Below are 26,976 nucleotides of genomic sequence, written 5' to 3'. Positions count from 1 at the left end.
ACAATCCCTTCACTTGAGCCATGTAGCTACTACAGGACACTGTCAATGTGCTGAACAGTACTTCAGTTCTGAATACCTGAGCTCCTACAATTCCACTACCTTGCTCATATATCACTCCTAAACTTCCTTTAAAAGAAAAATGCATTAACAAGATACCAGAAATTCAGTCATAACTGGTGGAGACAGGTTTCATGTAAGTTTAAATGAGGTTCATAAGAAAGTCACTTAATAAATGTTTTTTGCTTTATCTGTTTCGTGCATCCAGCCATGAAACCAAGGCACCCTCCAGTCTTTCAGCATTTAAACTAGAAATGCAAATGTGTAGAGATGGGAAGGAGCCAGATGGCTCCAGGGATGACAGTCTGGTCAAGCGATATTCCATCCTTCACCTTATCTAGGTCAACAGTTCGAAACAGACTGAAAAAATTACCAGCTGACAGGAAAGGACCTGCTGGCCCATCCCAGGCCTCATGTTGCCCACAGCAACTGGCAGCTTTTCTAACACCTAATCAGCAGTATCAGGGAATGGACAAACACAGAGATGACCTCAACCAGTTCTCTCTGGATCACTGTCAGGGTGCAGAGTCGGATGTACAAGTGTAGGAAGCTTGCTTGACAGAACCCAAACTCCTCTGTTCTGCAGCCAAAAACCTGTTTACACTAAGGCTAGCAGATAGTTAACTTTTCACCAATACTGAAGGCTTCAACGCAGAAGAACAGAAGGGAATTGCCATTGCAATTATGTAGAAAAAATAGCTCAGCCCCTTCCCCTGGCAACACCATCTTACTCAAATGTTTTCCAAACTCTAGCACACAGCACCTGAGACAGATGAAAGGCTGATTCAAGTCAGTTCTTCAACTCTTTCTGAAATTGTCTAGCAGCTCATCTTCCTCCAAAGCTGTTTAAATACCAGGAAACATTACCGTAGCCCGGTGAAATGTTTGCTGAAGGACCATCATACATCTAAATTCCGGCACATGCATGGCTTTGACTCCTCTCTGCATACATCGGAGACAGGAGGGGTTACACAATGGTTCTTACAAACCCATCTGATTAGAAATGCCTTCTCTGGGCATGTATCACAGCAGTCATAACTGACTATGAGTGAGAGCAAATTCTGTAAGAATCCACTCCTGCAACGCTTGTGGAAAAGTTCATTCCTTCTCTGCTTCACTACCAGTTTTGAAACACACTGTGCTGCAGAAAAGCCAGTGACCAAGTTTCACAACCCTACAAGCAGCAGAACTGCAGCTTCTGACTTTATCGAAGCAGTACAGACACACAGCACAGAGCTGAGCGGGGATGGGGGCAGGGGAGGAGGGGAAACAGATAGAGGCTGGGACCCAGCTCACAGGTGGGTGAGCAGAGAACAACAGAAAAACAGCAGCTTTCCAGAGCCCACTACTCTAACACACAATGTGCTTGGCTTTCCATATAGATGTACCCCATAACTTCTTAGGAGAGCTCTGGGGAAGGGGGTTTCTATAAGTAAGAGTATATTGCTTCACTGTCTCCTCCACAGCTAAAACTTGCTCCTGACCTTTACTAGCAGGAACAATTTTACTGTCTTGTAGAGTTCTTAATTTGCTTTTTTGTATTAACTTACTCAACTCTGCAAGCCCCTTTCAGCTCTCTCAATCGATTTGAACGTAAGACAGCAAAGTGCTGAGTCATCACTCAACTCCCACTGAAAATAGAATCATAGAATCATTTAGGTTGGAAAAGACCTTTAAGATCATCCAGTCCAACCATTAACCTAACACTACCAAGTCCACCACTAAACCAATTAAGGGTAGAGTAATAATTTCATGTTTCCTGGCTTGGTGGCTGGATTAATTTTTTAATGAAAGTAAAACTAGAAATCACTAAGGTTGGAAAGGACCTCTAAAATCATCAGTCCAGCTGTCAACGCAACACCACCATGCCCACTAAACCATTTTGCAAAGTGCCCCGTCTACCCGTTTTTTTGAACACCTCAAGAGATGGTGACTCAACCACCTCGCTGGGCAGCCTGTTCCAATGCTTGACCACGCTTCCCATGAAGAAATTTTTCCTAATATCCAATTTAAACCTCCCCTGACGCAGCTTAAGCCCATTTCCTCTCGTCCTATCGCTTGTTACTTGGGGGAAGAGACCAACACCCACCTCACTACAACCTCCTTTCAGGTAGTTGTAGAGAGCAATAAGGTCTCCCCTTCAGCCTCCTCTTCTCTAGGCTAAACAACCCCAGTTCCCTCAGCCACCCCTCATAAGACCTGTGCTCCAGACCCTTCACCAGCTTCGTTGCTCTTCTCTGGACATGCTCCAGCACCTCAATGTCTTTCTTGTATTGAGGGGCCCAAAACTGGACACAGTATTCCAGGTGCAGCCTCACCAGTGCCGAGTACAGGGGAACAATCACTTCCCTGCTCCTGCTGGCCACACTATTCTGATACAAGGCAGGATGCTGTTGGCCTTCTTGGCCACCTGGGCACACTGCTGGCTCATGTTCAGCCGGCTGTCGACCAGCACCCCCAGGTCCTTTTCAGCCAGGCAGCTTTCCAGCCACTCTTCCCCAAGCCTATATAGCATTGCATGGGGTTGTTGTGACTGAAGTGCAGGACCTGGCACAGCCTTGTCGAACCTCATACAATTGAATACAAAAGAGCTGAGCATAATCAGTCAATGGAAGGACTTACTCTTATAAGTCTTGTAGTTGTAAGTTACTGTAAGAGAAGACTTTTTCACTTCCGACTTCATGCCAGTTCCTGTTATTACAATGGCCCGACTACGTGCTTTCCAAATGCACACTTCCCCTTTTACTCTTTATTCCCTTTGTTTACAGTAAAAATTAACAGTTAGGTCCCTCTAAAATTCATAAAATTCTAAGAGCTTTAAAAAAAAAAAACCCAAAAAAACCACAACACAAAACCACAGCGAATATTTATTAAGTAATATATTCCGGGTTCTTTTTCTGTCTTTAGTTTTCCCCCTATATCTTTTGACTCATGTTTTCAAGTTTTTTTCCAAAACTGCCAGGGCTAATGGTTAGATTTGCCAAACCACTTTGCTTTTTATATTTGGTCACTAAAAGACAAGCAATCAGCAAGTTCTGCAGGGAATGACTGAATGAAAGATCCACTTTTTCAGGGCTAATTTTTACATAAGCTAGCATCATAAAAAGTAACTATATTCTAGGGCACTAAGATAAACAGCAGATGTGTTTATGGCAAGTGTTCCCCAAGATCACAAACAAATAGCAACATCTCCACAGTATCTGGAAGAAAGCCGTTTTGCAAGCAGGTGGCTTGGAGAACAATCCAGGGTTCTCAGGACTTTTCCAGTTGGAGGATATTCCTCTCAAAGTAGCAACACTAGGATGAAGCTAAGAGCCCTTTTCTCCTTGCTTTCAAAGACACCAGACAAAGCACAGAAAGCTGGCCCACCTAAGTTGCTTAAAAAGCTCTGTAACATTTTCATTAGTGGCAGAGTAGCTGCACTGACCACAGCAATCACCAGTTACATGAGGTGCTCCATCCCAGCACCATTCCACCCCATGTGCACATGCAACATTCAGTGGAAAATGAAAGAAGAGGCCAAGGTGGGACTATCCGTATTCCCCAAAGCATCTTAAATGTGACCTCTGGGAAAAAGTACTATTCCCTCTTTTGTGTCCATAGACACTTACACAACAGTCTTCCACACTCACCCCAACCCATGCAGAACTGGGTACCAGGAACCTAGACCCAGAGGCCAAGGAAAGAAAATGAGTCCCAGATCATTCCATAGTAGGAACAATGGGTACTGATGATCACACAGAGTTTTGCCTGGAGAGTTTCTTCCATTGTTTTAATCAGCTGCTTGCTTGAACACCAGCTTTCACAACCTGCTCATCTCAGCTCTGCTCTACGCAGTTTCCCTGTCTTCTTTGGCCTAGATGCTCATGAAGTCCCATCTCTTCTACATTTCTTCTCCCTTCCTATATCTTGTGAATTACCTCACCACCTCCAGAATGAATTCCACTCCTGTTTCACCAGCAAAAGTTCTACCTGTCACCCCATCATTCACTCTACTTGTATACTTTTATCCCTTTACCTGCCTCATCTTCTCAGCGTCTAAGCTCCCAAAACAGGCCCTTCCTGTAACTCTACATTTACACAACACCTTGCACAATGAGGCCCAGATCTCTACTAGTCTCCAGACATTGTTCTGACACATAATATTAAGGCTTTTTTCTGCAGGTATGTTATTTGGTCAAATAAAGATATTATCTCTTCCCACAAACCTCAACACAGTAATAAGAGGATAATAATAATGGTGGTAAATGCAAGAGCAGTAGCACTGTGCAAGATCCACATAATCAGCACAAGGTACAGCAGGGAAAATATCTAACTATGATACCGTGTTTGGGACATGAATTGAAGAATAGTCTGCCCACTTGGACACCATGTGGAATTTAAGAAGGCAGCACATAATTACCCGAGCTGGTCTTAGCTAGGATGCCAGTATTAGCACTCCAACACTTCTGAAAAGTGGCCAGGAAGGTTGTTTTGCCTCTCATCCAAAGGAAATAAACCCATCATCTGCTAGATGGCCCCCAAACACTATATCAGGCATCGCTTTTACATAGATTTGAGAAAAATGCCTTTACTGATCCGCCTGAGTGACTTTCAACATCAGTGCATCCCTTAGGAGTACATTGGACCAGTATCAACCCAGAAAACCAAGTGCTCTTCCCTGGTTAATCAAAAAGGTACTCTTTGGTACCTCAATTTTTCCATACATTTCACAGCCAGTTATACAGAGACATTCGAGGAAACAGTGACCAAATTTTGACACTGTGGCTTCATAATGTAAAGATAACCTAATTCTTCACTAGTCCCAAAACCACCCTTCCTGATAAATTACCTTCTCTCTAGAGTATTTAATATTACTTTTGGCAATAAGAGGACTGAACAAAATACGCAAACTGGAAATTAAAGTGCCTTGCTTTTCCTTGAGATCAATTAGGATGAGGTGCACAAACACAGAAGAAGTATGAAATGTATTCATGTGCATCCTAAGATATGGGCAATCAAATATCTTGCTTCAGTAAGTACTGAGATCAGGGGTCATGAAGGAAAGTTGTTTTCCCCCCATGGTACAACACTGCTCAGTTGCTTAGATGCATAGAAGTTTTCTTTGATTTTCTTCAGCAACAATAGGTATTTGCCCTAAATAGGGTCAAGAAAGGTTTTGGTACAACAGTTCCAATTAGAATTAGCAAGTGAGTATAGCCAAAGACATTTGGCAGATAAGAATACAATAGATTCCTACCATATTATTAATCTGATCAAAAAGGGTTTGCATAAATAAGTAAAAAAATCTTGGCCACTAAGAAACAATTTTAACAGGAAAGTGCATTGAAAAGCAAAAAATAGACAAATCAACCAGGAAACAGGTCAGCTTATCATGACTTACCCTTACGCATGGCTTGAAAGAGTGGAGGAGGGTAAGATAGGGAATGGTCATGGACTTTTCAGGGAACAGGCTAACTGTATGTGCTCGTTAACCACAGGTAGTGAAGTGGAGAAGAGCTTCTTATGCAGCATGATGCTGGGCATGAAGTATCAGCATTCTCAGAGGAATGATGCTACTTCAGTAAGGAAGTGCAACAGATGAAGGTAAGTTTTACCTTCTATCACTCCTGCATTATTAGGAAAGCAAGTAAAAAAGGGCTAACTTGTCTTAGAGCAATATCTTAGAACTATTACACCACTGTACACAGAATCTTCACACACACAGAACCATGTAGCTATTTGCAGCCATCATTACAATAATTGGATTATTTAATTTCATTTCATAAAAACACTAACAAATACTTTATTAAAATGATGGCTATCTACCTTTTTGGATTGCTTTCTAGCCAGAATGCTTGCTCAGCATTCACTCTTCACTTCTGCAATCTTCATCCCTTTAGAAGGCCTCAAGTGTGCATGTCAGCCTCATGTTACAGTATCTGTGAATTTCATTACACAAAATTCAATGCACATTCATGAAAAGTACTATTCATGACTTCACAAGACTTCTTTCCAATAACATCAATGGCATACACTCCCATGGAGTGTAAAAGCAGCAAGGTAAGTCCTCCACCCTGATGTAAGAACCCTAGCGCTGAAGTGGCAAGACTGCATGTCCTAAACAAAATGCCAGGCTTCACCATGAAGGCTTTGGTCAGCTCAGACAACTGCCATTATTGGAAAGCAAGCAAATGGAAACTTCCTTTCATAAGGACAACTCAGCTGCTAAGAGCAACAGGATGAAACTTCCAAAATCCTCCTGCCTCACACCTATTACTATTGCATCAGTGAGTGGCAGCGTTACTGAAAGGTACACACTACATCCTTTCTCTCTCCCTTGCAAGTACTCTCCTCTAACAGATGGTCTGTTTACATGTGGTAAAGACCCACTGTAATTAAAAACCCCATTCTCATTAGCCATCCTCCAAGAATACGACAGCTCTGGCTCACTTTTTCTGATGAGTATGTGCTTCATTTCATGGTAAAGAGCTGCCAGGAAGACAAAAAATACAGTCAGTTTCTACACTGGGGTTGTGTGGAGGGGCTGGAATGCAGATCCCCAGGAGACAGTCAGAGAGACCATTCACCAAGCTGGGAACTCTAGCCTGGGGGTCAAGACAGACCCTAGTAATCAGAATGTGAAGTTCATCTATCTTCTGGAAGGATTCACATAGTGTGATTCATATTCCCTTCACCTTTCAGTTACTTTTCTCATTTCAAGAGCTGTCACTACATTTACAATCAACTGCTCTACAATTATTTTTGGAACACAATAACAAACTAGAAAGACATTAGTAGGACTCTGGCTTTATAAAGGCACAGATTTACTGCTTCCCCCTTCCCACAATTCCTCTCCTCCTCTCCAGTTGGAAAAGCCAGAGGGACAGCACAGAGATAAATCACCTTTCAAGGGTCATTTACCTTCTGCAGAGTCTACAGACCACTCTGGATTCAGTGTCCCTTCAGAAAGGAGACATTGTGGACAATTGGAAGTGTCTGCAGAATTACTGACTTCAAAAATCTCTAACACCTTAGAAAGACCATCATCACCTAGAGGTCCTAAGGGGAGGAAGAACAGTATTGCAGTAAAGACCTTTAATCAAACCTCTGGAGACACAGGTTCAATTCTCAGCTCTTTCATAAATCACTCTCTAACTTTATATTCCAGATCACCATCTGTAAATATATATGGAGAAGTATTTCCCATTTCAGATCACAAACTCTCAGCTGCTGGGGGCACCTTTTACTGTCTTTTCATTCAGAATCTCATCAAGCAGAAACTCAGTTTCTGAGTGGTAGCCTGAGATGGTACTTTCTGCACATGACAGCATAGGCAGAGCCCCACTGTGTTCCACTCCAGGTTACCTGCAGGGTCCTAAGAGGAGTAGTAAACTCACATAGACAGATGGAATAACAGAAGTTGAAGCTTCCTTCTAGGATAAAGTTCTTGGCTGGCAGGTACATACTACATACCAGGGCTTATGTCAGTTTTAGGCTTCTCTTTGCAGCTCACCTATCAATTTTTCACTTACTTCAAACTTCCCATGAGCCAAGCAAAAACCTGACTGCAACAACCTGTCTCAGATCATTCTGAAACAGAGTATTTGTGACCCATAAAAAAGTCAGTAAAAAGAAGCTACTTTCTACTGCCAGGTCTGACCCCTAGACAGAAAATTATAATTATCAAGACAAGATTATTTTATGTGGCAGTGATGACACACAATCCCTCTCATAGGGAGCCCTATTTTCCATTTCAAGCAAATAGATTTTCTGTCCTGAACATCAAAAATTTAAACCACTCATATGCCCCAGTGTTTTGCATTGAGCATGGCTCTTTTCCAAAAGACAATGTCAAAAAGCAGTAGGGAGGTCCAGTGTTAGATTACATCACAATTTTTTTGCATCAGTCATGTTCGGTTTGCAGTTATCAAACACAGTTTTGAGGGTGGGTTTGCGTTTTTTTCTGACTCTGAACGCTGAAATATCAGCCTTAGGTTTTAGAGACAAGCTGAGCTATTTTCTTCTGTCACACTTTCACTAATAGCAATGCTTTCGCAGGCAAGTTCTGTTCTTCGAGAAGGTGGTGCAGTTCTACTGTGTAGGGTCTCATTGACTCAACAAAGGCACTATTTCTGTGAAACACGCAGATCTGCTCCTGGGCTGGATAAGAACTAAAAAGATGAAAAGTGAAAAGCTCTCCAAGTTACCTCAGTCACCAAAGTCAATAGACATGACTACATACATCACAGGTGGCCAACTTACAGCATTTAAGCCATGTATGCCTTGAATGCTTTGAGTGCAGATGACACTCATTGGTCAGCCCAATCCAACTACATACCCAGTTTAGCCTCATGCAGCAACAAAGCAAATGGACCTATAAGAAGTTGTTGTCACCTCACACTCCTGAATTACTTATAGAAACCCCCTTCCCCAGAGCTCTCCTAAGTATGAGGTATTTACCCTCTGGCATTCCGCTGCAGAGAAGTTTAATTCAAGTCCATAGGGTTGGAAGAGCTGGACACAATAAGATACAAATGTCTGCATTAAGTGTCACTTTTATACAGCGCTCAGACCACAAGCAACGTAGCTAATAAAATGCCATCTCATCTGCTTGCTACTCCAGAGGTCATTACAACTACAGCAAAAAATAAAAGGGGAAAAAAGCAGAGAGATGATCTATAGCAGACAGGGGTCCTGAGTAGAAGGGAAGTACACAGTGCTGCTCTTAGGTCTGCCATGTCCTCCTGCATGACCATGGTTAAGACAGTCAAACCTTCTGTATCTCAGATGCCTACCTTGTAATCCTTAATATAGGGCTTTGAAATTTGAAGAAAGGTGTCTTAACTCTCCTTGCCCCTATCTTCATCTTGGATTTTTGTTACTTTTCCTTTCAGGAGGGTTAGCACAGGAAAAGCATTAGGCTACTCCTGAGTCTTGACTTTATTTATTTATTTATTTAACTTATGCTCATGAAAGGCTGCAGTAGAAAGCAACTTGCACATAACCACAAAGCAAACCCAGTGTCTCCCAAGTCCTTGGGCTCTTCCCACTTTTGATGCCCCTTTTTTGTTTAGGAAATTAAAAAAACTACAAGGTCCTTCATCTATAGCACAGATAACCACAATGTAAGACACTCTCAGGCTTCACTCTGCCAGTGTATCCGAAACCTATTTGGAAGGCATCATCACCAGGCATCTTTTTGTGAGCAAATTATTAACAGAAACCTCTGTAAAGAAATTGCATCAAGGCTACAGCTCAGTGGTAGCTGTGGCAGTGTTCCTGTGCTGTTGGCTTGCACTCACTGTGGAAAGTCCCCATGAAGTCATGAATAAATGGAGCTCTTTATACTTTTGCCATGGGATCACATGGGTGTATCAGTTCAGAATGAGGAGGAATCTCTTACAAAACCACACTATTCTGAAGATGGAAGAATGGATTCATTTAAGCAGGTCTTCCCAATTCAGTACCTTTGAATAAGAACTGTTAAATAAAAGCTCATGTCATTTGTCAGCTGAAATGTATTTTCTATCCCTATTGCTATATTTGAATGACTAGGCTCTGAAAACAACTTTTTAAAGTCTCTTCCTAATTAATACCTTAAACAGAGATAACTTGGAGTCATGTGACTTAACAGTAACTAAATCAATGTGAGAGTTTTTGCTTAATGCCAAAGACATTTTACATTAAGTCTCCCACTAAATGACAGACAAGTCTATTCATAGAAAAGATAAAACAACAACAAAACCCAGTAAAAAAAGCTAGAACAAGTCCACGTGCCCTGGGAGTCTGCAAATTGAAACATCCTTGTCAACAATCATTCAGACTCAGCAATACTAAACTGAATATTCAAGCTAAGATCCATCTCACTTTGCTTTAGCCACCTACAAAGTAATAATTTAGAAGCTCTTGTAATCACATTTAACTGTCTGATCTGAACCATGTACATTAGAACAAATCTAACCATAGCCTCTCTGTCAACTACAAAGGCAGTTTTTGGGGAATCACTCTGATACAGCATCCATAGCATAGATCTCCATAGCAGACATCTCTTAGCACAAATAAATAAGGCAAGATGACTCCTGTCCACGTAGCTGGAAAGACAACAGAGTTTTCAAGTGTCCTGGTTTCAGCTGGGATAGAGTTAATTTTCTTCCTAGTAGCTGGCATAGTGCTGTGTTTTGGATTTAGTAGGAGAAGAATGTTGATAACACACTGATGTTTTAGCTGTTGCTAAGTACTGCTTATGCTAGTCAAGGACTTTTCATCTTCCCGTGCTCTGCCAGGTGCACAAGAAACTGGGAGGGGGCACAGTTAAGTTAAACATATTCGTGACCAAGAGTACTCAGTCTTTCTCCAATGCTCACCGTTTCACCCTGAAAAAACAAAAATATTTGCATCCTCTTCTTGCTCCTTCTTCCTGGAGTGCCAGGCAAAAGGCTGCCTCTGCTCAGTCTCAATGAGCTGAGCTGTGCCTTATCATTAGAACAATCTCAAACTCAGTCGTGTGTAATGTTATGCTCTCTACGGTGTTTCTTAATCATTTTTAGATTAAAATAATGGGACACCTAACTTAAGCAAAACAAGCACCACGAATACTACCTAATCTTTCAGAGGAAAAATAATTCAGGGTCCATCCAGCACAGTGATGACATTGTCATGTCTCTGTGGCAACCTCTGTGCTCCCAAGGTTTTTCCTTTCAAGCATATGTTCCTGATTCTGTATGTACACTGCCTTTTGTTTCAGCACTGCTGTGCTCATTCCACCCCTAAGACAGCTCTTAAGTATATATAGTCTACATAATCCTAAGCAGCCATAATTCAATAAGCCTGCTTTTTCTCTTCATGCTACTGGGTTTGAACGCTTTCTTTGCTAAACCTGCCCACAACACATCCTGTAACACACATAACCTTGAGCTGACTACCCAGAAAATACATTGCATCAACAACCAGACATAAATCTGCACTGATACTGCAGCAAGAAGAGCCGCTGCTGAAATGAATGTCACATCAGGTTGCAGTCTCGGAAGAACAGACAGAAGCAGGAGACACAACAGGGCAGAAACAATGAAGGAAGAAGCCTCCCTCTGCCCCCCAGGCTGCAATGAAGCAAAAAATTATGCCAGAGACTGTCATTAAAGCGGTATTGTAATTACAGCTTCTAGAAACTTTTACCAGTAAGTTGAAGACAGAAAGAAGGTTCTTTAGAGGGTGCTGAGCTTCTTTCAACAGAAGACAGAAAAAAATCTACTGATTATAAACTCAAAAATCTGAAGTCACATCAGAGAACTGTGTGCATGCAGGCATAGTGCTATCAGATTTATAAAAGCGGTGCCTCACACAAGTGCAAATGAACCCTCTCAGCTTTCTCTGATGGAGGCTGGGAAAGTAAGCAAATAAGCCAGCAGCTGTTATTCCTCAGAAACCTGATCATAACCTCATCAGGATCTTTGCTTCCCCCACTCAGTTACTCAAATTTTGAATCACAAAAGGGCAGGTATGACATTACTACCAGCAAGGCTGAGCATGGAGAACAGATAGGTAGGTGTACAGCTAAACTTGGGGCAGCAACAAATTGTGTGCTGTGGATTCTGACAAAAGAAAGGAGGAGGAAGAGACCGGGGGGACAGGTGGGAAGAAATGAAGGACACTCTTATCCTCCCCATAACAATTTAAACATCAGTGACATTTCTGATAATGTGTCTAATTGTATGGCATAGAAGAAAATTCATCCTTAACTTTCTAATTTGGATTTATGGGAGAAGTATGTAATTCAGTGGATCTTCAGCATGTAACATACAGCAAGTATTTAAGCTTTCCAAAAGCATGCTTTGCTCCCATCAGGATATGCCATTTGGAATAGGTTGGGGGGACTCATTAAATCACTTGTTTATTATTCACACTACAGGAATGTGAATTCTATTGGCAAAATGAATCAATCAGACAGCAAAGAGCTATTCCCTGGAGTCTACATTAATCAGCCCGACAAGCTGTCACTAAGGATTGGGTCAGGCTCATAACATAGCATCTAACCAATGGGGAAAAAAATCCCTGAGACTGCTGAAATAGGGAACAGTTCACCCATTTAAAGTTGTCCCCAGAGGCTTGTGTCAACCATTTATTACTGCTCACACACAGCTGCAGAAGCTTTTCAGTGAGAAACCTGCATTCTTGGACGTTCCAGAACTGTGCATGTTGTGGAACATGCTTGAACCCAGCTATTTCTGTGAGGACAAGCAAGTTGAAGTATCCTGAAAGAAATACTGTTGGGCTGTAATACAGCCCTCTGAAGAAAACACATCCAGGAACTTGAAAAAGGACTAAAACCAGGACACATGTCAGAACAGATACACTGCTGGGAAACACTCAGAGTTGTCATGCAGTCTGCACTTCAATAAAACATTTAAAAAAACCACTACCTCTATTTCTACAGACTATTTTTCATACAGACACATTGTTTTCAAGGTTTAGCTGTTCCCCAACCTCCCCCAATGTAAATCTAAAATATAAAGTATCATTTAAAAAAATGCCATGCATGAGAATACACAAAAATTTAGCTTTTTTTAAATTAAAAAAACAAAACAAAGCAAAACAAAACAAAACCCCACAACCATTAACCCACTGCACCCCCAGCCCTGGTAAAAATCATGAACTCCTAAAATCTCATGATTCTGAGATAGACACGCTGTTAATGAGACTAAACATAACAGAGAAAACAAGCACTAGTTGGACTGCAGGAGCCCTGATCTGATCAGAAATAAAAGCACTGTGGAAGAAAAAAAGCAGTCAGCGGTTCTGACAAATACTGTGAAGCAGTGTAACACATATAGCAATGCATAAAATCAATATACTGTACTAGAGAACACAATCATACACTGCGGCTGCTTGGATGGAGGAGTGATAAGATCAATGTTTTTGTTCTTGTCAGCACTTGTGCCAACTGTACATTCAAGCTGGATGGAGTTTAAAACTAAGTATGACTTAAAGTGACACAGCTGCAGGATGGGCTACAAAAACTGCTGAATGGCTCAAAGAAGTAGAAGTGTTTCAGCTGAAGTGTACTTCAGGAGAGGCTACGAGGGAAGGCACTCAGATCCACTCTCAGAAGGAAAAACAATAAAAGCATGAAGGTGTTTAATTGCAGCAATGTATTATGAGTGTAAATGCTCAAAAGTGAGGAAGAAAATATTTCTGTCCTCACAACAAAGCTTCTTCATCTCACTGAACTGTATATGGAGTGCTGTGCATGCTGCTGCTCTAAACTTGACACTAAAAGCTACACCACAGTACACTAGGACAGCATAAATATTAGTATAAGCATTTAAATCCTGGCCCAGGCTGCAGTGGCAAGACTATGTCCAGCAGATCAAGGGACGTGGTTATTCCACTGTGCTCAGCACTTTTAGACCACACTTGGACTACTGTGTCCCGGTTTGGTTGTCCCAGCTCAAGAAATTGGAGACCATCCAGCAGACTGCCACCAAGACAAACAACGGGCAGAAGTTGCGTCAGGTAAAGTTTTGGTGTGGCTATAAGAAAAACTGAGAACAAACTGAATTAATTGAGAAGAATTAAACACTGGAACAGATTACCAAGACAAATGGTGGAATCTCTGTTGCTGTAAGTACTCAAGGCTGAGCTTGACAGGGCCTTGGGTAACATAGTCTAAGGCCTTGCTTTCAACAGAAGGTTGGACCAGATGTTCTTTAGAGGTTGCTACCAACCCAGAATTTTTCTATGATTCTATGATATAAACATATGCTATACTAAGCACTGCTAAATACTACTTTTGCCGTAACCTCATTTTAAATTAGAATTGCTCTGATTTTTCTTCCCATTCCAGTAATAAAATAAAATTAAATAAAATAAAAACAATAATGTCAAGCAGAAAGGAGGACAGTTCACTGTTCTTCAGAACATCTGTCAGCATATTGAAATTATCAAGCAGTAGGCTTAAAAGGAAGTGCTCTTTCACAGAATACGTAATTAAACTACGTGAACTTACTGCCAGAGAATTTAGGAAGGCCATAGAAAAAATTACTCAAAGGAGTTCCATGAATTTGCTCAATTCCTTTAGTGTCTATTAAGCATTCTTTACCATCTGGTTTCACAGACAGGATATGCAAACTTTTGATCTGATCCAATATATCCAATTTTACATTTGAGCTCATGAATGGGAGATAAATCAAACCACTAGAAGTCAAACATAGTAGTCTTAACTGTCTCAACCTGTAACCCCACTACAGTTTATTTGGATCATCAATTTAAACGCTCTCAGCAAAATGATAGAAACCTTACCACTAACATCTCATAAATCATAAAGCACAAGAATTATTTATTCCAATTAAGTTGTAAATGGAAGAACAGGCTAAGAAACAAAACAAGGAGAAAATCCAACAATAATGCCAGCTTCCATTTCTACCTAAAGGCAGAAAGAAAGAGTTAAAATTCCAAAGAAAATGGGATTCCAACCTGCCAAAGTAACGGATAACTCTATCACACCAAGGTCATACATCATAGCCACCTCCACAGGTCAATTCTATGAGCAGAATAGATAACACCTAAGAAAAGCCTAAACAAACACAAAAATAACAAAACAGGATCAAAGGTAACACTAACTATCTGCATTTTAAAGTACATCCCATAAGACGCAAAACCAGTGTTGCACTGAAAGACATAAACCAAACATCCTCCCAGATGCTGACAGTGGAAAAAAAGATCCCACCAGAGAGTTCTTTTTACATTCCACACACTGAAAAAGCCATTAGAGCAAACATTGTTCTGACAGTAGAAGACAAATATATGGCTGGAGGGGCTATGGAAAGTAGGAAGAATTGTTACTGCCAGACATGCAAAAGGAAAGTACTTCGTCTTCTTATCTCTACCTTCTGTAAGTGTTAAATACAATGTTGGTTTATTTATTTATCACTTATGGAAGTATTTTATTAGCTGGTTTGGAGTGATAAAAAAAATATTACAATGGACACCATAAAGACATCCCACAGCAAAGTCTTCACATTGACTGTCATCTATTGGATGACAATCTCAAGAAGAGAACTTCAGTTTTCTTAGTGACACTAGTGCAGGTGGTGGGGAGGTTTAGGATTTATGCTATGTTTCATGAGAAAACTTCCACTCTTCTACGTACTTCTGGAAGTCAGTGACATGCTAGACCTCTGGAGTACACAGCCAAACAAAAGGATGGTCTATGGGTCCTAAATCATAAAGGAGTTTTGTGCCTGTGGACCATGCTGCACAAGCATGTGGAGTTCAGAGGTGGCTTGCCTGCATCAAGTCCCTCACAAGGCATGGCGCATAACAGATGGCCTGTTGCTTAAGACACTTACCAAGGACTTTAGAGATCCAGATTCAATTTCAGTTTAACTTTGTACAAGTCTCTTAGTAGGACACATCTACACCATGGATATAGACAGATTTAAGCTGTCTCTGCCCAAGCTAATCTGGAAATGAAAGTGCAGAGAAGACCGCTGCAAAGACACCCAAGCTCGAGATAGGTGATCAGCAGGATTTCTGAGCTCATGGGCAATGCCATGCACACACACCCAAGCAGAACTCAACAACAAGCCTACGTATGCTGAACTGCGCTACATGTGGACTTGCTAGTTGTGGTCTCCAATAGTTCTCGGCCCTCTACCCTGTGCTCCACTGCAGACATTCTCTTTGTTTTGGTGGCTCAGCTTTACATCTGTATCAGGAGGATAAAAGCACAGCCCATACTTACAAGGTGTCAAGAGGATAAATATATTAAGTGGTCCTAAGGCACTCTGGGATTATGGCAACAGATGTAATGTCAATTCCTTAAAGCAATGAAAATGGAGATGACAGCGCAATCAAAACTCTAAGGAAAGAGCAATTGAGAACATAAAGTTTATTTTTTTCTAATTTAACTATGTCTTTGCATCCAGAGGACACTGCAGAAGAAAAGGCACTCTTTGGGACACAGCAATAGCTAGATTAAGTGGAAAAAGCAGGGGATGGCACAAAAGTACAGGACAGTAAGATTCTGAACCACCAATTCAGTTTAGTTTCATAGTTACTATGAAATGAGACAAAATGAGGTGTTGACATTTCTGAATTACAATCCATTGACAGACAGCTCTCTTACCTGCTTAAGTCATAACTGGTGGGAAACTCTCCAAGACAATACAGAGGAAGAAATGAGTCTTGTGAAGAACCCACGCTACTCAACACGGCTACTAACAAAATGTAAGTATTCAGCAGCATCATTTAAAGTGTGCTTAATAGACCAATCAAGAAGCCTAAAAGAACAAACCTCTGATTCAGAAGTAGCCCTTCTAGTAACTTTCAGTTCTCTAAGATAGCAAATTAAGTGAGAAAATTTGATTGAATAGTACAGTGCCAATTCTTTTCCCTCTGTTTCATTTTTGCATCATTTCAGACTCAGTAATTGTATGTTGTGGTATACAGAGATGATTATATATGAAAATCACTCCAAGTTAACTGCTTCCAACTGTTAACCATTACACACATTATTTGCAGAGTAAACTGCTTGGTCTAAGTTAACATGCTTTGTATCACATGTGCAGTATGGTAGAAACGTGCACATAAACAACTAATGCATCTCTGCTAATGACTAGTAATTCGTTAAGCCGATGAACCCCTACAGCTTATAGTCATCTGTTCATAATCTTATCTTCATCCATAGCTCATGATTGTCTTGCTTCAGTCGTCTTCACCATAAAAAAATTAAAACCATTAAAACCCACTTATTTTAGTAAAAAAAAGAAAACTTATCAGTCATGACTCCTTACAGTGTTAGAAATTAATAATTCTGTAAGTAACAAACTATTAGCATAACAGTTTCTGCTGGTGTTAATTCCTTGCCGTAACTCTCAATGCGCGTCATACACTTTTAAGAATCAACAGTAATGTGATCATTTCCTACTGCAGACCTATAATTTGTACGTACAGCAGCAGAAATTGTACCAGAATGCACATAAAACAGAAGTATGGGTAAGTCCACAAAAGAAATAAAAAAGATACAAGTTCAGTCCCTGATGCCTCATCACTTGCCAGCGTTATATGGGAAGAAGGACATACAGACACTAGTTCAATGTATTTTCAAAACTATGTATCCCTGGTGCATTGATTAGAAACAGCACAGGGGGTTTTCATTCAGGAGAGTCAGAAGACAGGCAAAAAGGCAGGACTACCAAATGCAGCTTGCAATGAGGACCAAGTAGATTCAACAAGAATCCATGGGTACAGAATTCCTTCCCCACTAAAACAGAAGTAGTATTTGCAAATATTGTTAATTCTTTTGACTCTGAAAAGTTAATTCTCCTTTACTGCATTTAACAACAAAAACATAGCAAACACAAGGAGGCAAAGAAAGAAAAGAAATGGCAAGCTAGTCATTCCGTGCTTCAGCTTCCATCCCCTTCCAAGGGATGCAAGGGGTAACCAACAGCTCTGTTCCCAGACAGCACAGAGGCTCCGGGTGAGAGAGGAGACAAGAGAGCCAGCATGTTAACTGTGACATTAAACACTTAAAGTTGGGTTCAGATTGGTTACTAAGATTCTAAGGATTTGGCTATACCTTGATTAAGGACAACCACAAACATTGCCTGGATGTATTGTAACCCTGTGGAAAACCTAGCCCTACCTGCATTAACTGAGCAGTGATAAAGCTATTGGCCATGGTGCCAAGTTTTGAGAGAAATTATTGAAGATGAGCTGCAGGTGACTTTTAAATTCAAACTGGCAGCAGGTCCCAAGAATATTCACAATCCCTGCTACACTGGATGAAGTAGTTAAATGAAAGACATTTGGGCAGCCATGTGAGCTTTGGCCCAGCTCAAGAAAAGCAGGGAAAGAAGAATGATCATCCCAGTCAAATTTCCAAACGGTTGGAAGTTCACTTATCTCTGCTGAATAAAACCAGCAATTTAAGTTGTTCCTAAACAGCAAGGGACTGAGCTGAATGGAGATCTCAGTTGATTTACAGCTAATTTGTTTCAGAAAGTTGTGAAATTGCTTTGAGTTCAGTGCCTGCAGACATTTCTGTAAAGTGATATTAAAATTACTAAGTTTTATGTGGCCACCCCAACAAATTCAGCAAACATTCACTGTTTAATAACATCTTCAGCCATATTAGGTTCCTTTACTTTGTTTGGAAGGTGTAGTTTATTTATTTCTGCGAGATATTTAAAGCCAAGTCCAAGATATCCAGCAGAATTCCTCCTTTGATTCAAAGTTTCCATGAGTTATTGAAAGGTTGGGTAACTTTACTAATTATACGGGATAAACACAGAGGACCTACTAAGTACAGTATACCAAGAGACGACTTGGCTGCCCATTAGGAACATCCTAACTTTATGTACAGCAAAACCCCGACTAACTGAACTGTACTTTCCACAAACTGGAGTGCATCCTCCCATCTTTTCTACGCAGGTCTTGTTCTGTGTCAGCAGCATTTAAATAAGCAAAATTAAATGCCTCCTTGGACAGCCAGATAATGGAGTTGCAAGCTCACCCTCTACTCACATGAGGAAGATTATACCCCTTTGGATCAGCCTCTTGCAGGCTTACTTACCTGGAAGGTAGCAGAACAGACAAAAAGGGAGCATGCTAACAGAGGCCCAATCAGGCAGCTTAATTAAATGTTATGCGTGGGTCTAGGAGTCCAGAGGTAAGTACGAAACATTACAGTTATTAAGCTTATTCAAAGTTAACAGTAATTGTACCCCATGATTATAACCATCGCTTTATAAAAGTTGATATTGTTATTTTTAAAAGTCGTGGGAATTGAGACACAGAAGGCTGAAGAAATTTGCTTAAGGTCACACAGCCAGAGGATATGAGGAAGTAGAACCCGAGTCATATATTTAAAGAAATACTTAACTCTGGGAGTACGGGGGGGCAGGGAGGGCTGGAGGGGAGTAATTTGTTTTCCAGTTTGAAATTCTTATTCCTCTTCTCACTTTCAATGACTATAAACCTCATATACAATTGATTAAACTATGTCCAGCAGGCTACATTGTAACAGATGTATACAACAAATCTGCTGAGTCGTGAATCAACTTATCCAAAATAACAGACACAAATGGTTCTCACACCTACCTACAGCTAGAGTAAAAACACTTCCACACTGAAGGAAAACAAAAATAATTAAAGAAACCCCACACACCAGAAAAATAAAACAACCTGAATAGAATATGGCGTTAGCAAAGAGCAGTTAGTGAGAGAAAGACCGTGAAAAATGCCGTATCAGATGTCTTCCCTATCAAGTTGAAATAGCTTAGACCCTAAAACCAGTTATGGGGCCCCTGCCACCTGGATTAACCGGTCTAACTCAGCTCTGAAGCAAACCTCATTATTTTAAATTAAAACTAGTCTCAGGCCCCTAATAATTTTTGAATATTATTCTGTAATGTCATTGTACAGGTTTTTAAATGGACTTTACTTACATCATACTCATTAAGGCACCACACCATTTGAACTAAATATTACCTTTCCTTCTCCTCCCAGCCAGAATGTTGACATGCTAAAATGTTTATCTAATTGTTCTCCCCCACTGAGGTGCATGTTTGCATAGGCATACCAACAGCACTCTACCATTTGGAGGGGAAACTAAAAAGAAAAGCTGGAATCTTTTCACAGCTTACGAAATCCCTACTAAAAACTGAATTCTTCCTGCTAATGTGACTGAAAACATTAGCCTTTTCCAGATTTCACTGTCTTGCTTGTTTTGTTGGGGATTTTTTTTTTGGTAGTGGTGGTTGGGTTTGTGGTTTTTTTTGTTTGGGTGTTTTTTTGGTTGGTTGGTTGATTTTGAGTAGTCTTACTTTCATGGGATCGTACTGCAATTGTCACCGCACTGCTGACTTATGTCATTAGAGTCAAAATACGACAGAAGTAAATATTGCTATTATGTCAAGAGACAAGCATCCCAGAGTCACTCGCTGTCTCTCCCTGTCATTATTCCCTGTGTCAGAAAATGGGGAATATCAGATAATGCAGCCAGGGGGAAGACAACAAAAAAAGAGATAATTTGAATATGTTTCCTGTTCTAAGCTGGCTGTAGTTGGCACTTCTGTTCTCATTTCAGGGACAAACTGTCCAGCTCTCTTAAACCTCAGAGATTAACTTTCAGTTATGCATGGGATAAAGTCTCTTCACAAGATTTAACTGTCTGCCCAACAGGTTCAGTTAAGCATTACAGCTTTGTACTTCAAACTAAACAGTGCAGTACAGTATATGTTCCAGTTTGGTATAAATAAGTATGGGTTACCTTATATAAACTATTCTAAAATTCTTAGCTGCTTTATAGTACCAATAGCTCTGACAGCAGTCAGACCCAGAGAATGGACATGTTCCCATTCTTTTAGTCTGATCCGAGACTTTAGTAAAAGTGACCTGCATGGCTGCTGTACTACTGTCTTCATGCTCACTGATAAACACGCAACATTGTTTTTAATCTACAGGAAAAAATATTAATTACTCCCACTATAAGATTAAATTAGACAAATAATTAATGCAGAAGAATACTCTTCAGGAGCAACAGTCTTTATCCATTATTTTAATAACAGAGTATCAGTGAAAAATTTGCTGTATTTGACTTTTTGCTGCTACTTCTGGACCAGGAAGTTTCTAGACTATCTTTTTCTCTTCTAGTCTTATGTTTCAGCGAAAGGAAAATGCTCCTAACCTATTACAAAATTTACTTTGAAACTGAGTATTAAATATCTGAATTTGTAAATTTGACTCCATTTAACATAGATAAATGGTGACTTCTGCTTATAATTATAGGTAATATAAAAATAGGAATAATAAGTAGGTATTATTCCTATCAGATTTTTTGTAGTAGTTTAAATATAAACAATTTAACAAATAAACCACATTGAGGATCTTCTTGACTATACTTCGCTTTTCCTTAGTTCTTCCTGAAACACAGAAGATCAGAGATTTAATAATCTTGCCATATGTTCCCCGTAATAAAATGCATTTTACATTAAAATTAGGCAATACTAAAATCTAGCAAGATGTGTATTATGAATGCTTCACTGTATGTGGACTCATTAACCTTAGTTAAATGAATAGAACAACCCAAAACTTAACCATGACCACCGTCTACTTGCAAAGTTCTCTAGTGAAGTTTTGATAACTTATTCCTGTCACTTCAAAATTTGCCTTATAGGACCCTATGAAATTCTCATTTCTTGAGTGAAATTTCTTTTAAAAATTTATGTTTTATAGAGTTTCCATTTTATAGCCAGTAAGATTTTCTGATACATTTTGTGAAAATAATTATTGTAATCCTTTTCTCTAATAAAACAATGAAGCGAAATCTACCCTAGAAAGACATATACCTTAATGTTTATATTTGGTGATTACCTTTCTTGACAATTAAGTTGCTCTCTGTAGAATCAAAAAATCAGTATTTTATTTCTTCTGCAGAACTATATTGGCTACTTTGCAATCTCCATATGTTTGCACATAAATATTCTTGAAGCCAAACTAAATCAGCTAACATTTGTAGTTGCCCAGTCCCTTTGCAAAACATATTATGCACTTAGGATGAATTCAGTGTAAATCATCATCCTAGCCACACAATTAAATACTATAAGCTTCCTTAACCCTCAGCTCAGACTTTCCTAATCTCTAAAAGAAAGCAATACCAGATGGCCAAGAACAACTGCTAAGAATCAGAGGGCCACAGGGAAGTACCTGAAGCTCTTAGTGATATGGTGGAGAAACACCTTCTATTTCAACTCACTGCTGGGCCCCACTTAGATCAATTTGCTTTGCAGAACTCATATGTGATCCTTCCACATTAACTAATATGCATACTACTAATTTTCAAAAACTGTATATTGTTGTCATTAATCTAATTCACAAACACTGAATTCCTGCTGGGTAGAAACAAGGGACCGGCTCTTTGTCATAGTAATCACAGCAACAATATGTTTGCTACGTAATGACAGAGAGAATCCACTAACGATTGCACTTCTCCATCACCTTCAAACATATACATATATATGTATATATATTAAAATATATAAAATACATTCTATATAAAAATAATGTGTATAATATACATATATAATTGGTCCTCAAATATATATGAGCTGGCTGCCAGGCTGAAGAAGTAATACAGCTCAGTGCCACACGAGGGACAGATTAGGTCCCAGTCTTTTTCTCTGTGTCAAGAAGCAAATAATGGAAAAAGATTCCTCTTTTTCTATAGAAGAACAACATCCTTCTTGGACCAACACTGAGAATTGTCCAAGACAATACTGGCCAGCATTCTGGGATGCCAAAGGATACCATCAGTCTTCATTTTCAGAGAAAGCATCCCAGAAATACCATTGTACTATGGCAGAACACCACTTCCCATGAGAAGGGCTTTCTGCTACTCGGGTTCAGAACAATGTAGCTTTGCGGCAAGCAAGCTGGTCAGCTGTACAGCTGCTAGACTGGCACCTGTTTAAAGACTCCCTGAAACACAGTTTTTCCACCCCTGTTTCCAGTTGCCTAAATCGGTTCCTGTATAAAAAAAAACCCAAAACAAAACGCTTCTTGCCTTTGTCAGAAGATAATAGTGTGGCAGTGGTCTCCTCACCTCCGAGGACCAGGAGTCTCATTCTGCTTTGAATTACAGGTTCAGAAAATTTCATGCTTAAAAATGAGTCTTCTCTTTTTAAAAATAAATCAGTTTGCATTACAAAAGATGATAGTCACTGCTCAAGAGCAGGCCACAACTTCATGGTTTTGGATGTGGTTTCTTAACAGAAATTCAGAAGGAAGCAATGAAAACCTGGGAATGGAAAAATGGGTTAAGAAGAAAGAGAGGACTGAAATAGCAGGGAGTGCTTCAGGACATGGCAGGAACGAAGGGCACTGGCAGAGCTGCGTGGGGAGCACTGGGCTGGGCTAGCAGGAGAGTTCAGGGCAGGAGTGAAAGATAAGTGTGCAAGTGCACTGTGTCAGCAAGGAGCACATACAGAGCCAAACATCCAAAACCTGTCAGACAGTCATAGTAGAACTAACGTAGATTCCAGGTTCAGAGCCAACGGCAGCAAACTATTGAACACCTGCCTGTAGTATGCTTCATTCTAGCTCGCATTTCCATGAGTAAAAAGAGAAGATAATGTTATTCATTTGAATGGCTCAAGACAATAAAATAGCCTGGTAAAAAAAATAAGAATCTAGCAAGATGCAGAGTCAAGAAAATTGCTGCTTGGGAAGGAGATAAAAGCAAAGATAGATATTGCCTCTAAGGAGCTGAGGGGTAACAGACACATAATGACTGATCACAGAGGACATGAGTAATTATATCAGAAAAACGCCGTTCCAAAACTATACTTCCAAGGTGTCAAAGTAATGCAGCATTGGGTCAAATAGCCAGCTTGATATAAATCTGGTGTGTTCAAAGTGACTTATTCCAGAAATAGTTAAGGCAACTTTCTGGTAGGGTTTGCGTATAGAAAAGAAAAAAAAAAATTAAAATCACAAGTGAACTTTGATCAGATGTTTTTCAGTGACCAGTTCTACGTTTCTATTTAAGTAACACTCCCACAAGTTCAGTGATTGTAGCATTTCAGTCTATTATTGATAAAAGCTCACTGTTGCGTGAGTGGTTCAACACCGTACCAAATCTCCCATTAACTCTTGCTCTTAAAGGTTATTTCAAGTAAGTGGGTCAAGATAAACAGAGAAGCTGCTAGTAAGACTCCTAATTTGAACAATGATAACTCTACACCAGAGGTAGCTATCTGAACTAGACTGTTAATGCTCCTTTTTCCAAAATAAATCCAGGGATATTGTTTTCATTTATTTTTGAGGCATACTGTATATTTCTGGATCGTAACCATGAATGATTTTGTTCATGCGCCCAAGCTTTGCAACCATCAGGAGAGCAGTGACCTTTGATTTCAAACTAAGCAAACCATTTCATATTGGGCTATATTCATGCATACTCAATATTTCAATTAGCCTGTGATTTCCTCAACAATACTGTTCACTCAAGGACGCCTAGCTGCCAGATGACTTAACTTTTCTTCCCTCCCTTGTACATGACAACACTTTGCCCAAAGTAGCCATTACTCTTTTAACTTGCTTGCTGAGGCATTGTTACAACTCCTCATGTCTCTTGGCTGATGGACGAATATAAATTTTGATCCCTCAGAAGCAAGTGCAAGTCTCCAACTTCACACGCCGATGTGGACAACTGCAGCTGAAACTGAATCCAGATTAATTCACCATTCCAGTCATTTCACATTTATGCTGATACCTTAAGAGGTTAGAACATATGTGATTTATTGTTTTTAATTGGAGAAATGGGACAGAACTTCCTTCAAATGCAAAAGGAGTTTGTCAAATGAAGTTTACAAAAAGCAAATGAGATTTATGATGACAATGAGAATGTACTTCAAATTTAAATTAACCTGCAGCTTAATGCCACATGAGGTATTACAACAGAATGCAAAAATCCTGCCACTGCAGGATTTTAATGCTACAATAATTCTGCTCTTCCTTAAAGGGCAACAATTCTGCCCTTTCTTAGACAACCCAGTTCAAAACACATATTAGAACAGCAAGTTTGAAGAATTAGTAGCCAAACTATAATAACCAAGTGGTAATAAAGATATAGAAAGCATATACATTTTCCCAACAGACACAAGTTTAACACTGAAAATATTCCAAGCAGGTATGAGGGAGAGGGAGGGGAGGGGGGAACTTACTGTACTGCAAAGATGCACTATACACGTAATGCAGCAGTACAGGATACACTAACGAATGAAGGCAACTGAAAAGGCAGTACTCACCCAAAATATTAAATTGAAAAGGAACATCATGTATTTCAAACAACACAGGCAGCCTCTTGCCATGTTGCACTTCTTAAATTCTAAAAGGAAAACAAAGGATAGATCCAGGTAAAAGACCACGTATTTGCTGCCTTTGGGTGCACTGTATTTGTCACTTTTTATGCCAGTCCCAGTCCCAACGCCGGTCCCGGTTCCGACCCCAGCGTGGCTCTGTGTGCGTGATCCAGTTGTACCATAGAAAGCTCCAGCAGTAAAACCTCGACCAAATTGCCTCCCTGAGGTAGAAGGTTTAGCAAAATCTGAGTCTTTGCTATCCAAAGATGGACTCCGGTGAATTGAAGAATCCTCACTACTTGACTTCTCCATGATCTCTCTTTTCACAGTTGTCAGATTTAATGTATAGCATCTCTCAGCATTAAATGCAGTGCCTTGCAAAAGCCACAGTGCGATAAGAGCTGTCTGTGTTTTGCTTCTCTTTTTCTTTGTACATAAATCAGATAATCACTGCAGAATTTATTCATTGCATTGTTGCTGGTTTTATTTTTTTATAGCAATGTAGGCTGTGCTCTGTCTATCTGTGGCATGGATTTATACATTAATATCCCATGCAAGAGCATACTCATGATTTATCTTGATGAATCAGTTATGCAGAACTTTGATTTTTATTCAAAAGAGCCATAAGCTCTTTCTCTCCGCTCCTAGTCTACATCCCTCTAATCTATAGGCAGCAGATGGTCCTTGCATCCATTTCCAAAAAGCTTCTGCAGTACACCTGGGAGACTCCTCGAGCCAGAGCACTTTCCTCGCTCTCAGCTTCCCTCTGTGCCTCTCTGACTCTTTCTCACACGCTGTCTTTTTTCTTTCCACCCATTTGCAGTATCTCATTCAGTAACCAGCTATTGGAGCGCGCTCTGTGTTTCACTGCTGTTGCCGTGAAATCATCAACAACTGCAACCACTGGGCATTTCCCACAGAAAACCCTGACCTAACCATCGAGTAATAAATCCACCCTCCTGCTCGCCCCTCCCCTCTACTTTCCATCGGGCCAGTTAGCAGAAGCCTTCTCCCCCAGGGCACGCCTCCATGACATAATATCTTTAATAGGATTAGAATTACTCTTGACTATACAAGTGCACAACAGAAAATCTCTTTAAATGTCAAGTACTGTTTAGCTGTTTATGAACTAGAACTGTGAGGTAGTGATACTCCTTTAATGCAGTAAAATACTGGAAAAGTATGGATTAGATAGGCAGGTGCTAACCTCTCCCTGCTCATTAAATTGACAGTGACTTACATTTTTTTTTTCTGGGTTAAACAAATGCCATGGGACAAGGAACTGGAATAGACTAGCACCCAGCATACACTGAATAGGCACGTCTCAGTTATACATGCACATAATGTGACGCCATCACCTGTGATGTGATATAATTAACCATAACCAGAAAAGCAGAGCTGCTGCCTCTTACAGGATCATCATCAATCAATTCTTAAAACTCTTGAAATGTAACGATATCTGAACCTACAGCTATTTACACTCTATTTAACTAGTAAGTCAGAGACTGTTCTTGTGTATGGCAATAAGCCGTCTTACATCGCAGGTAGTCTGTGAACTAGAAACACTGACCCAAATGCTGCATTTCTTTTCCAGATAGTAGTGCAACATGCCTGCTAGGACTCTGAAACAGAGAAGGCACGGCCGTGCACGTGTGTCTGTGCATGTATGCAAGTGCCTGGAGGGGAGGAAGAGAAATACTTCAGGTCATGCCTGGTGCTTCCAAATTCATCATTTTGCCATAAGCGTAAAAGCAGCGCACTGATGGTGCAAAGTGATACAGCAGATTTAAAATGCAGGTTGTTCTTCTCTTTTTGTAAAGAAAGAAACCATACTAGGAGGCCACTATGAAAGAAACATAGCCTCCAGGAAAAGCAAAATTTATGCACGATTTTCACATGCACATTGTAAGGAACTCTTAATTATTTTATCAGGTATCTTTGAAAAAAGATAATATAACATTTATTCAATCTTAGATATGTAGGCCCAAAAGCCCCTTAAAATTCTGTAATTTTTATGTAACAACATCAGAATCAACACCCTAAAGCAGTGCCATACCTTTCTTGACAGGCTTTT

General features: G+C 40.1%; 1 protein-coding gene across 1 annotated transcript in view; it reads right to left on the bottom strand.

Moving 5' to 3' along the window:
• The window catches only part of TSPAN9 (tetraspanin 9), a 114,463-nt gene extending 89,125 nt beyond the window's left edge, over positions 1-25,338 (bottom strand). Inside the window, 2 exon segments of the mRNA XM_075720899.1 lie at positions 24,849-25,295; positions 25,297-25,338. Coding sequence (XP_075577014.1) covers positions 24,849-25,295; positions 25,297-25,338 — 489 coding nt within the window.
• Positions 25,339-26,976: the final 1,638 nt, after the last annotated feature.

This window comes from Pelecanus crispus, chromosome 1, assembly GCF_030463565.1.
Source record: "Pelecanus crispus isolate bPelCri1 chromosome 1, bPelCri1.pri, whole genome shotgun sequence".
In the NCBI taxonomy this organism is placed as follows: Eukaryota; Metazoa; Chordata; class Aves; order Pelecaniformes; family Pelecanidae; genus Pelecanus; species Pelecanus crispus.
The sequence above is the reverse complement of the archived record's forward strand: the minus strand, read 5'-3'. Positions and strand labels throughout refer to the sequence as shown.